Genomic DNA, 12,615 nt, shown 5'->3' on the forward strand with positions numbered 1-12,615 from the left:
AAGGTACCCACTACAAACCAGGTCAGCCTCGTACACATACTGTGGAGAATGGCTCAGGGGCAACAGCCAGACTCTGGGCTCAATAAATCTTTCACGTTCAGCAGATGGTATTGCCTACCATCAGGTTCCTCCACTTCCCCTCTCAAAATATTTCTCCAATAATATTCCTTGAATGATGCACAGGGCAGAGTAGAATTCAACTCAATGTCTTTAGGTGAAATGTTTGCAACTTCTGAATTAATTGAAGCACTCCACTACACATGCAGTAAAGTCTGAACTATATAAATAATAAAATACAACATTATTATTAATAATACCAACACTACTACTAATAAAAATAATATAACGAAATGGTTAATAAGCTCCTAATATTGAAGTTAGCACAGAACCTCAGTTCTTCATTTGAAGACATTTTAGCAGAATAAGTATCTGCATTTTATTCTTCATACAGCCCTTGTATTTTTTTGTTTATAAACAATTTTATTAGTTTTTGCATAACAACTTAATAGCAATAGGTCACATCTGCACCTTATAGGCATATTGGTGTACAAATCCCATTTGGTTTGCATGCGTACATAATCACCGCAGATTGTGATGTTGAGGAACACGTCACTCAAATGTCGTCACACACAAGGAATATCATTTAATCGGATTTCCCATGAAGCCCGTCCACCTCCCCACACCCTGTTATACTTAGATGGGTACCCTCTTGCTTCATATACCAGCTTTTCTTGCTAGGCACACCAGTCCACGCCCCGCAAGCCATTGAGCAATCGCCGTTGCCATCTCCGTCCTCCAGCCGGCTGCGATATCCATTTTGCCCACCAGGCATGCCACCCCGAGGAAGGCCTGCTCCACTCTGCTAGTCCCCACTCCCTCCAGGACACCCAACAGGAGTAGCATCGGGGCAGTCTCCACCTCCTCTTGCAGGATCCTGGAGATTTCAGCTGTGACCACTCGCCAGTAGGTTGCTATGTGTGGGCAAACCCACACCATATGGTAGAAGTCTGCATTCGGCCTGCACAGCTGGGGCAGTCCGCATGGGGTCGGAGACCCAATTTGTGCATTTTATCGGGCGTGAGGTATGCTGTATGCAGATAATATGTTTGTACCACACAAAGGCGTGTAGTCCTAGTTAAGTTCCTAGGGGCCATCAAGGCATCCCACCAATCCTCTTCCTCTATTGGCCCAGCCAGCTCTCCCACCTCTCTCAAAGCCTATCCAACGGTTCTGCTGTGTTGGTGACCAGGGTGTGGTGTATCTGAGACACTCCCCCCCCCGTCCAAACCAGCCATCAGGGATTTTGCTTCCACAGGACTAAACTCAGAGAGGGCCGAACTAGCCTGGATGTGCGTGCTCAATGCATGCATGAGTTGTAGGTATTTAAGAAACTGGGTCTTAATGAGCGAGTACTGCTGCTGAAGCTCCTGAAAGGACTGCATGTGGGAGCCCGCCCAGACGTCCCTCAAAAGTGAAATGCCTATATGGTCCCACTTCTGGAATGCCTTTAAGGCAGAAACCTCATCAAGCCACGCCCCCAGCCATAGCGGGGTCTGCTGGGTGAGCCTCCACTACCATCCCGTCATCTGCTGTACCGCCCTCCACCCCAGCAGTACCACCCTTGTCACTTCCGGAATCTTACGCGGTGGGGTGTTACCATACAACATCTCAAGCAGTTTGGGAAAGCCCACTGTCAGGAGTTCGAGCTGGTACGCTGGATCCGACCAACCACCTCCCAGTCAGTCATTAATCACCAGCAAGTGCATTGCTAAGTAATAGAGATATACGTTGGACATTCCTAACCTCCCCCCCCCTTCATACACATCCCTTTGACAAGTACGGAATGCGAGCTGAGAGGGAGAATTGTACCATAGGAATTGTCGCACCATTGCATCCATTTCTTTAAACCATCTCTTGGGTATCTGGTAGGGGAAATTCTGGAGAAGATAAAGGAACCGGGGCAGAACCATCATTTTATATAGTGCTATCCTTCCCAGGCCATTAAGACGCAAGGTCAGCCATCTCTGGAGGTCGTCACTTATCCTCTGGGTGAGTGGTGAGACAGTGAGCGACCAGACCAATTCGGGCAGGAGGGCCACATTCACTCCCAGGTACCGGAAGCTATTGCGTTGAATAGGAATATTGTTTTGCCAGTCATAGCAATCCCTTGCAGGATGCAATGGAACCAGCATGGACTTACTGGGGTTGCATGTCAGGCCAGATGCTTGGGAGAACAGCCTCAGTATTTGCAAAGATCGGGGTCCGCTAATGGCTGGGCTGGTCAGGTACAGGAGTACGTCATCAGCGTACACCGCTATATGGTCTTCACGCCCTGTGGGCCAAGACCATCCGTCAATCAGTGGGTCTTCTCTTATCTTCTCAAGCAACTCTATCTCTAGTGCGGAGAGAAGCGGGGATAAAGGGCACCCCTGGCGGGTTCCCCGGCGAATTTGAAAGGGATCCGACACAACCCCATTCACCTGCGCCCAAGCAGTTGGATTGAAATAAAGGAGCAGCACCAGTCCCTGATATTTAGGGCCGATCCCGACACTTGGAAGCACATGGGAGAGAGACGTCCAGTCTATTGTGTCGAACGCTTTCTCAAAATCTATGCGGGGATGGGTAAGGGAGCCACGATAAGCCAGCGTTGCATGCAGTCGCCTAAGGCAATGCGTGGTACTCCTAGTCGGCATAAAGCCACATTGTTCCGGATGTATCAGTGAGGGTGGCACCCTCTTCAGCCTGGTGGCCAATATCTTAGATAGAATCTTCATTTCAGTGTTAAGGAGTGAGATAGGGCGGTAGGCAGAACAATGCTGCGACAGAGAATGGGTCTTTGGGATCACCACAACGGTGGCTTGATCGAGGCCTGGGGGGAAACCGCCTGTCCGTACAGTCTTTGTATTTTAAATGATGAATGCAATCTAGGTCCTCTCAGGCACTTTTTTTTGTGTTATCTCAACAGGTCCGCTATGGCAGGCTTCTCCAACAAGTGATTCATGAGTTACTGGCAGCTCTCCAACTAATTGTAAGTAGGTCTCCTCTGTGGAGCCTGGACTAAAATTAAAAGCTTATGGTTGATTGAACTAATATAAATACCACAATTAAAAAGCATGTGCTTGACACAAAAATGTGTGCATTTTCAGAACTCGTGAGATTATCTTTTGAGAAAATGGCTAAATTTCCAAAATATAGCTACAACTATATATTAGTAATAAACCAGTTTTTGGAGACTACTTACCAGTATTATTACCTTGGTGCCAGGGCATTGCAGCTATAGCTGTTTTGTATTACCCACATTAGGGCATTCTAAATTGACAGAGCCTTCTTTACATCACTGCTGGCAACCCTGGACCAAGATGATCAGTGCTGGTAATGCATGTCGTGGCCACTATTGTAATCTTGTCTAATGTGGTCACATATATATAATATTGGCAGAACGTGATGATTTTTATTGGACATAAGTAGCTTTTATTGCAGAAAACGTTGGGGACCTCTGTTCTAAACCAATTTCCTTTTCCTCCTACAGAGTCAAAATATGAATATAGAACTCTCCTAATTTCACAATTATTTCAGTATTCGTGTCTTAGGTTTGCTGTAGTTCATCTTTACTAGTCTGTGGTCCATATTCAAGTGACATTGTCTTTAGACTTCAACATTTATTTATCTTAGAAACTTGAGTCAAAAGGTAGTGTTCTTAGGTACAAATATACATAGCCACAACTATTGCATGCATCTTGTTTTGATTGTATAAGCCCTTGCGGGGAGAAGAAAATGTGTTTCTCTATTGCACAAAAAGACCGGTGAGATTCCCATGTTTGCTCTTTCCATAAATTTAAAATCCATAAAATGAGTGAAACATATAATCAAACATGTTGTATCCACTGTTTAAATTATTATATCAGTAAAGAATACAGGCCACTTACCATCAGCTGAAGCAGTTGCAATAAACTGTCCTGTATAATCAAAGCAGACATCTAATACTTCATCTTCATGCCCTGTCAGTGTTGCCATACACTTCCCATTCAGAGCATCCCAGAGCTTCAATCAGAGCCAGAAAAGATACAGGGGAAAAGAAATATATAAAGATGAAAGAAGTTAGGTAACGGAAATGTTTACCAAATTTTAATGCGAAAACACAGTTGAAATTCGCATAGCCACACCTGCTTCTGCACTGAATGATTTGAGCTTGAAGAGGCAGTAGAGTTCGCTCTTCTGATGATCATTAGGAATGTTAACTTTATCAGGAATCTAAAAAATGTGGAACTCTAAACAGGGCACTGACAACAGCTCTTCGCATCAGTTTGCCAGCACACAAACTTACAACAAAAAAACGTTAGATAGGTCTACTAAGATACAGCCCAGGTAAGCAGCAGCTAGATACAATGGTACCAAACAGCAACATCAGTCAACAAATGCAATTCACATTTTTAACCCTCTAAGAGGATAGAAGATGTATAGCAACTTGGTAAGCCCTGCAGTCCAATTTAATTAGAAGTTAAGATCATACTTCCTGAACTCAATCAACACTACACGGGGACAGACATCTTACAAAAACCTGCGTCATAATTCCTAGTTGAACGCTAGAAAGTTCCAGATGGATTTACATTTCATGGACAAGTTTTGGAGTTAGGGACTGAAAGGTAAACCTTTCTAAAATGTTTTACCACTAACATAGCTGTGCAGTCAAAAAACCCGTTCTGCCTCTTTTGAAGAACAAGCTCATCCTAATAAGTTTTATAAAAAAAAGATTTACATCTCATAGTGGGATGAGTGAGTGCTTTTGAAAAAGAGGGTAAAAAAAAAAAAAAAAAAAAAGGTTCTTAGGCCCATATTTCATGCAAACGCACAAGCCATTTTTGCTCTGCTGCACGAAAAGGAGACAGCAGGAATGCGCAGTATTTAACATTATACAATGCTTCTTTCTTTCTGCACTGGTGCTCAAACTGCTGCCTAGTGCAAACGTAGGCACCCTTTTAGCATGGTGCAAGGGTGCCTGCAATGTATGCAAGATTGTTATTGTGCAGAAAGGAACATCCTCCTGCACAAAAACAATCCTCAGAGGCATTTTCCTCCTTCTACCTGTGCTCCACAATAAAGAGGACAAATTAAGATATTTCTCCTCATTGCACCTCTGGCGGGGAGGCATACAAATCTGATACATTCAAAGGTGTACCAATGTTGGGAAATCTGGGACTGTATAGAACACATGGGTGGATGACATGGAACACCAACGCTCCACCAATGGAATGCCTCCCTGCCGCAGAGTGAAGAGTTACTCTAGATTTTTCAAGCCACGAGGGCCACACAAGGTGGCCTTGCATGGCTTGGTAAATCTCTCATGTCTTGCGTCACCCATGCATCCCCTTGAGTGGAGGAAGGGTAAGCAAAACCTTGAGAAATGTATTTAACAGAAGGCAAAACCTTGTGCCAAACTGAAGCTGTTTACCACCTCCCACTTGTAGTACATAGTGAAGCATGAATGTAAAGGGAACAACCCAGAAAGCCGACCTACATACATTAGAGACAGGGACCCTTCAAGCCTCTTCCTGAAATGTAAACAGAAAAGAAGGGATAAACCTGCAGTGTAGATTGAAGAAATGACTGAAGTAACCCATCTCTTTGGAGAGGGGACAATCGTATCTTTGAATCAGGATAACTGGAACAAACATATTAAAGAGACTCCGAGGGTACTGGCAGGAGAGCACATCCAGTGTGCCCAGATCCCATGATCTGAATCTGACACTTTTTCAGAAAGAATTCCCCAAGATTTCTCTTCCGCTTTAAAAGACGTGATCCTGAAAAGGAAACCCATTTACAATGGAGACAAGGCAAAGAACAGGAGCTAGGAAAATTGTCAACCCTTTTGTGCTACCTATGACGGAGGTCATGGGAGAAGGCAACACAAACAAGCACTGGCAAAGCCAATAAGTCTTGCCAATGGAGAAATATTGGCATTGTCAATGTCTTTCAGTCATGTGGTACAGCAGCATAGCTGATCTTCAGCATGGCTAAAAGTGCTGTGGCATTAAGGAGAGTGTCACAGAGGAGTGTGGTGTAGGTCAGTGGAGTGGTGTATAGTGGCATGGAGAAGAGTGGTGTGAAGTGGAGTGGCCTGGTGTAGAATGGAGTGGCAAAGGGCACGGAGTCGAGTGGCACAGAGATTGGTATAGAGTAGATGGCGCAGAGTAGAGTGCCATGGAGCAAAGTGATGTAGAGTAGAGAACCGTACAGTAACAAAGTGGCACTGTGTAGAGTACAGTAAAGTGGTGTACAGTGGAGTGGCATGGAGTGACAGTGGGGTTGAACAGAATGGTGTAGAGTAGAAAGGCATAGAGTAGATTGGTATACAGTGGTTTGGAGTGGCGTAGAGTGTGCAATGTAGGGTGGCATGGAGTACAGTGGAGTCGCGTAGGGTGGTGTTTAGTGGCATTGAGTGGCACAGAGGAGAGAGGTGTAGAGTGGCAAAAAGCAGAGCAGTGTAGAGTAGAGTGGAGTAGGGTGGCATGGATTAGAGTTACGTAGCTTGGGGTGGGTCTGAGTGGTGTAGACTAAACTGGTGTAGAGGACAGTGGTTGAAAATACGATGTCAGAGTAGGTAGGCATAGAGAGATGTGTGGAATAGAGTGATATAGGGTAGAATAGTGTCAAATGGCTTAAAGTGGCTAGAGTGGAGTGGCATAGGTGATGTAGAGGAGAGTGGCATAGAGTAGGGTGACAATGAGTGGGGTGGAAGAGAGTGGCAAAATGTGGTGTAGCACAGAGTAGAAAGGTGTAGTGTAGACTGAGATAGAGTGGTGTAGAGTGTCAGAGTGGGGTGGAGCAGAGAGACACAAAGTAGAGTGGAGCAGCACAGAGTGGAGTAGTGTAGAGTAGCGATGTGTGGAGTTCAGTGGCATAGAGTGGAATGGAACGGTGTAGACTAGAGTGGAGTGGCATGGAACAGAGTGACAGAAAAAGAATTGAAGTAGCGTAGAGTACCATTTTGTCCTGTAGAGTGGCATTGTGTGGAGTAGAATAGAGCAGAGTGGCACAGAGTAGAGTGGAGTAGAGTAAAGTGGTATAGAGTGGAGTGAGTGGATAAATGTGGCACACAGTGGATTGGAGTGGCATAGAGGACAGTGGCATAGAGCAGAATGGAATGGCATATAGGAGAGTGGAGTGGCGTAGAGTGGCATGGAGTAGAGTGGCATAGAGTGGAATGGCGCAGAGTGGAGTAGCATAAAGTAAGGTGGCAGAGTAGTGTGGTGTGGTGTAAAATGGAGTAGAGTAAATTGGCATAGAGTGGAATGGCTTAGAGTCGAGTGGAATAGAGTGGAGTAGATGAGCAGTGTACAGCGTAGTGGTGCAGAGTGAAGTAAAGCTATGATAGAGTGGTATAGAGTGGCATGGAGCAGAGTTGCATAGAGAAGAATGGTATAGAGGAATGGAGTAGAATGGCATTGTTTGAATTAGAGTGCTGTAGAGTGGAGTAGGGTGGTGCAGCACAGATTAGAGTAGCGTAGAGTGGTGTGGCATTGAGCGGAGGGGCGTCGGATAGTACAGTTGTGGGTGAGAGTAAATGAAGCATCAACAGAGACGCTTATAGGGTAATAGCAATATAAATAACAAGCTGTATGCCTGTGTTAAAAATGGGAAAGCACATTGCACATCCAGGATCAATACCAAAATGCTCAAAATATAGAAAATAGTAGTTTCCAGAGGACAGAGAACAAGGACGAGGAGAACAAATGTACTTGGTCCATGGTCCAGGGAGGAGCTAACACAAGAAAGTAAGGGAAGCCTATGGGAGCTAAGAAATCGGAAGATTGAAAATGAGAGGAACAACAGAAACAAGTAATGGTATGCTGTGAGCAGCTTGTAGGCCAACTCAATGGTAAACAATATGTCTTGCAGCACAGCGCTTGCTCTCAGTAGGCGAGAACTAAAAAGGGATTTGCTGAAAGAAAAGCCTGTCATAGAGGCGCAATGCCTCAGTTAGTGAGGAATTAAATGAAGAAATGGCTCTAGGAGGTAATGGGATTTGTAAAAATCAGGTTTCAAAAGTGTTCACAGATAGGGGCTCGTTGTACAGAGTGGTGTTCCTGCGCACTATGGAAACACCACTCAGCAAGACTTTTATTGGGTGCAGCATGCCACATAATGTTACAGGGTGGGATATTGCACACTTTAATATCACTACCGGCTATACCACTGGCTTTTCCCATTACTGATGTGACTAGAAAAAAAGGACTGAAACTGGGAAATACACGGGGTGACCAGTCCAGTAGTTGTGGATGCTGCATGTTATTTCCACATTCTGGATCCAAAACTACTGCTATTTTGTTAATGCACTGGTAATTCCACAGGATATTCGTGATAGTGGACGCAGTATTACCGCCACATGTATTAACCAAGGAAATTAAGATGAGCTCATAAAAATAAATGTGACAGAATGTTAAAAAAAAAAAAAAAGAAGAAAAAAAAAAAAGGACTATTAAAACAGAAGGAACAGAGGCAAATTAATCTGAAATGCGAACCGTGCGCTTCCTCCAATACAACCCCAATTACAAGCAGCAAAAAGTACCTGGATGAAAGGCACATCAACGGGACTATGGGCCCGATTTAGAGTTTGACAGACAGGTACTCTTTCACAAATGTGACAGATACACCATCCGCCTTATAGCAAGTGCTATAGGATCCAGTAATTCTAAATAGGGAGTGCGGGATATCCGACAGGTTTAGGACGGAAAAACTCTATTTCAGACCCTATGCCTTTTCAAATATACTATCCTTCAGCAAGAGGCGGTGACCCCAGCCCACAGCATGACAGTCACTAAGTGATTTCAGATAAACCTGGGTCGTCTACCAAGAAATCAGTCAAATACACAATATCCAAGAGAAGTACAATATTCACTGTGTCCAGAAGCACTAGGAGTTACCACTAAAATACAGATATGGAGAAAAAGAAAAAGAAAAAGTAAAAACAAAAGAAACAAAAAGAAAAGCTTGCATTATCTGCATGTATATCAGATCAGAAGAAAACGTGAAATGTAATGGATTTAAGAGTGCTCATCCGCAGATTATAGATCAGTGTTTAAACGTGGATTGTCCTGAATAGCCAGCAGAAATGCAGTTATGTTGGGAAAGTTTAATGCACATATTTCAGAATAAAATAAGATTAAAGCTACTATCAGCACTAGCAAAGTGAACAAACAATGTTTTAATATGCTCCATGATGGGGAGATTGCATCTCTGGACAGCTGTCTCTCCCCCAAAGGGATTTCATGCAGTTGGGATTCAGGTTTTTATTTCTCGCCTACTCATTGGGCATTGGTCGCTAAAAATAAGCGGACACCTCAGGCATCAGAGTACTAGCAAGATATGTCCTTCAAGAAAGGCTTGAAAACCAGAACAACTGTTAAGGGCAATGAGATGACATTTAGTGAAGGGATAACTTTTTTTAAATTTATAATATTTTGTTAATACGTTTTACGATTTTAAAGGAGTATGGAAAACTGCTGTACGACGTGAGAAAGTGATCCATCATGCCATATGATGTGAGAAAGTGATCATGCAAGGAAGTCACCCCCTTAGACCAATTATAATAGAAACGAACAAAGCACATAACTGCTTTGATTCATTGCTAACAATATAATCAAATATAAAACCAACACTCAGACTAGAGTGTAAAAGTTCCACTGCTTCGTTTAGCAGACTTAAATGTCTCTTTTCGGTGGTAATGACTGCACATATTATTGTCTGGTAGGTAGAAATGTTTTAAGGTATGGGCAAAGTGGGCTCTAACCCAGGGCCTCAGCCTTTCAGGAGGCCTCTGATAGAGCCAGCTCTATGGGCAGAGAGTTTTGCCCTGATGACCATGAATACTTCTTAAACAGATTATTTCAAATACTGTTTCTCTTTAAGTTATTTTAATGTGAGTGATATGCGAGAGTCTATTACAGACATTTTGCTGAAATCTATTTATTTTTCACACATCCAATAAAAAAGATTTTTTTTATACCAAAACAGGACCTCAGATGAGAAATGGGAGTGTGTCACATCACAGAGATTTACAGTATTATTAGTGAGCTGCTGCTGTGGTAAAATATCACTAACCCAGAATATTACATGTACCAACTTTTGAATTTGGATAAGTGCGCCTGTGCACTGTCAGTGACGAGGCCAATGAGCATGAAGAGACTAAACTGAATCATACATTCAAAGCCGTTTCGAACAGAGGCCCCTCAAAATATTTTCGGCCCAGGGCCCCGAAAATCCTTAAAATGCCCTTGCTGTTAGGAAGGGTTCTCAGTTCTTATACTGCCGACTGACTGGACTACTATGTCTAGGGGAAAGAACCAGCAAGTTCCAAAATGTTAAATAAGTGTCTTCTGTCTTTTACACATTAATTCACACACATACCTCTTTGTGCATATCATGCGTTCACAAAATTTTACTTTAATTTTTTCAGGACGATCTTGGTACTATCAACCTTTTTTAGGTCGCTATGGAACAGAAAAAGGTGCTTATGATCATGACCTACACACTTGTCCCCCCAAGCTCCTGCAACTCAGAACTCTATTGATTTGTGCCTGGCTAGATAAGACACAATATGGAGAGCTAAAAGTAAGGACCGGGGGACGAGCTAATCGGATCAATGGAGAGCAGGCTATAGTGGGTACCTTAGCAGGACAAGAGGACCAGCGGAAGACAGCATTTCCATGTTGGTATCCATGTAATGGCTGTGTGACTAAAGATTGTTAAAGTGGTGGTATGGTCAGATGTATGTCCCAGCCTCAGCAGACCTGTTGGCATCCTCTCTCCCTCCACCAGCAAGCATTTAGTCGATGGATGTCTCCATGAGCTCCCTTTGTCTTTTAACATAAGCCCACAAAATCGTAACAGTTGAAACTGCAGAACCCGTTCACTGACAAAATTAATCAAAATTCCTAAACTGCCAACTATTTGGCAGCTCATAGGAAGTTTTGTGTTTTTGTAGTTTTATATAGAGCAAACTTGGCCCGAGGGGTTGGGAGCGTTTTACAGGTTACAGATTCCAATACAGACGTTATGTTATTGTCCAGCTGGCAACAAAGGTTTAAACGCTGTTAATAGTAAATTCGAGCAAGTCACACATTAAGAAATGAGTACAGCATGTGTAATTAGAGCAGCATAGTTACGGATGACATTGATCCACTGCTAGCATGTGACTGTTTCATGACCTGACATGACCAAGGCCAACGACAGCAGGGTGTCCAAGAGCGAAGCAGTTAGATAAGAAGCCTCTGGCCCATTACTGCCAGACTTTGTATCAGAGTCAAGCAGTTTATCAGTTTACCAACCTCAGAATTCCATCGTAAGTTCAGTCCTGGCCAGAGATATGGGCAACGTCTCGGTACATATGATATGCACTGCCACAAGCAGGATCGAAAGAGGGGTCATAGGGAAAGAGGTCTCAATAATAAAAGCCACAGAGGAAACTCAATTCCAACCGACTCCAGATTTAAAGCAGCTGCAACTGTGCCCTGCTAGACAGATACCCACACATCGCCTTCCATGAAGTAACACCTCCACAAAAACGTCAGACTCCATATAAAATCCTGGGGAATACCACAACAGATAATCTGAGGAGACAAGCATGCTGGTCTCACTGACTGTTGGAAATTGGGTTACTGGATTAGAAAGGCGGCGATCTACTCAAGCCACATCCACAAACTCTGCCAGAATGAAATCAAACAAACCCCAAATAAACCTGCGCTTAGCCCTGTGGTAGCCTGGGGCAAAACAGTCAGGCTTAACTTAGAGGCAATGTGTAAAGTATTTACGCAACACTTCAAACAGTAACAAAGTAGAAACACCCCAAACCAATGTAGAAAAATAGAGTGGAAATTAATGAATCAATTGAGACAAAAACAACAAAAATCCAATGAGTAGAACTGGAGATACGTAATTTCAAAGTTTTAAGCAAAAACAGTTCCTAGAAGCACAAAGCTGCAACTGTGGTTATCTGGTTGTACTGGACTTGGAGAAAGTTACAAGTTCAGACCACAGTGATGGAGCGCAGATCGGATACAGGGACCAAGTAAGACCAGCTGAGCAAGAGTACTTTAAATCCTGGTTGCAGAGCATTGCAAGATCCTGTGTCCAGGGTGAGTTGCGCAGCAGCAGTTCTAAGGACCTGCAAGGCTGCAATGCGAGGTCCTGCATAGTCAGTCATCGAGGATGCCGTCGATGAGGGGCTTGCGATGTGAGGTCCTGCATCGAAGATGTCACAGCAGCGGTTCTAAGGAGACTGCATGCCGCAATGCAAAGTCCTGCTTCATTGTCGAGGATGCTGTCGATGAGGGGGTTTGCGATGCGAAGTCCTGTGTCAAGGATGCATCTTGCAGTGGTGATTCAGGGGAAACTCAGCTGCAATGTGAAGGCCTGCATCAAGGATGTGTCGCACAGCAGGGAGTCCGAGGAGACTGCATTCTGCAATGCAAAGGCCTGTGTCAAGGATGCATCATGCAGCAACATGCAGCAACATTTCGGAAATGGAGCTGATCCATGCTACATTGGTTCGCCCACAGGACCAGAGCTGGAATGGCACAGCACATTCAGGTCCACTTCAAAGGGTTCATGACTAAGTGG

The 12,615-nt window shown here is 43.9% G+C and overlaps 1 protein-coding gene across 1 annotated transcript in view; it reads right to left on the reverse strand.

The window, feature by feature from the left end:
• The window catches only part of DAW1 (dynein assembly factor with WD repeats 1), a 190,905-nt gene that overhangs the window by 60,085 nt on the left and 118,205 nt on the right, over window positions 1-12,615 (reverse strand). Inside the window, exon 10 of the mRNA XM_069213859.1 lies at window positions 3,927-4,041. Within this exon, the coding sequence (XP_069069960.1) occupies window positions 3,927-4,041 (115 nt within the window). The remainder of the gene's footprint in view (window positions 1-3,926; window positions 4,042-12,615) is intronic.

The sequence above is a fragment of the Pleurodeles waltl genome, chromosome 11, assembly GCF_031143425.1.
Source record: "Pleurodeles waltl isolate 20211129_DDA chromosome 11, aPleWal1.hap1.20221129, whole genome shotgun sequence".
Lineage (NCBI taxonomy): Eukaryota > Metazoa > Chordata > Amphibia > Caudata > Salamandridae > Pleurodeles > Pleurodeles waltl.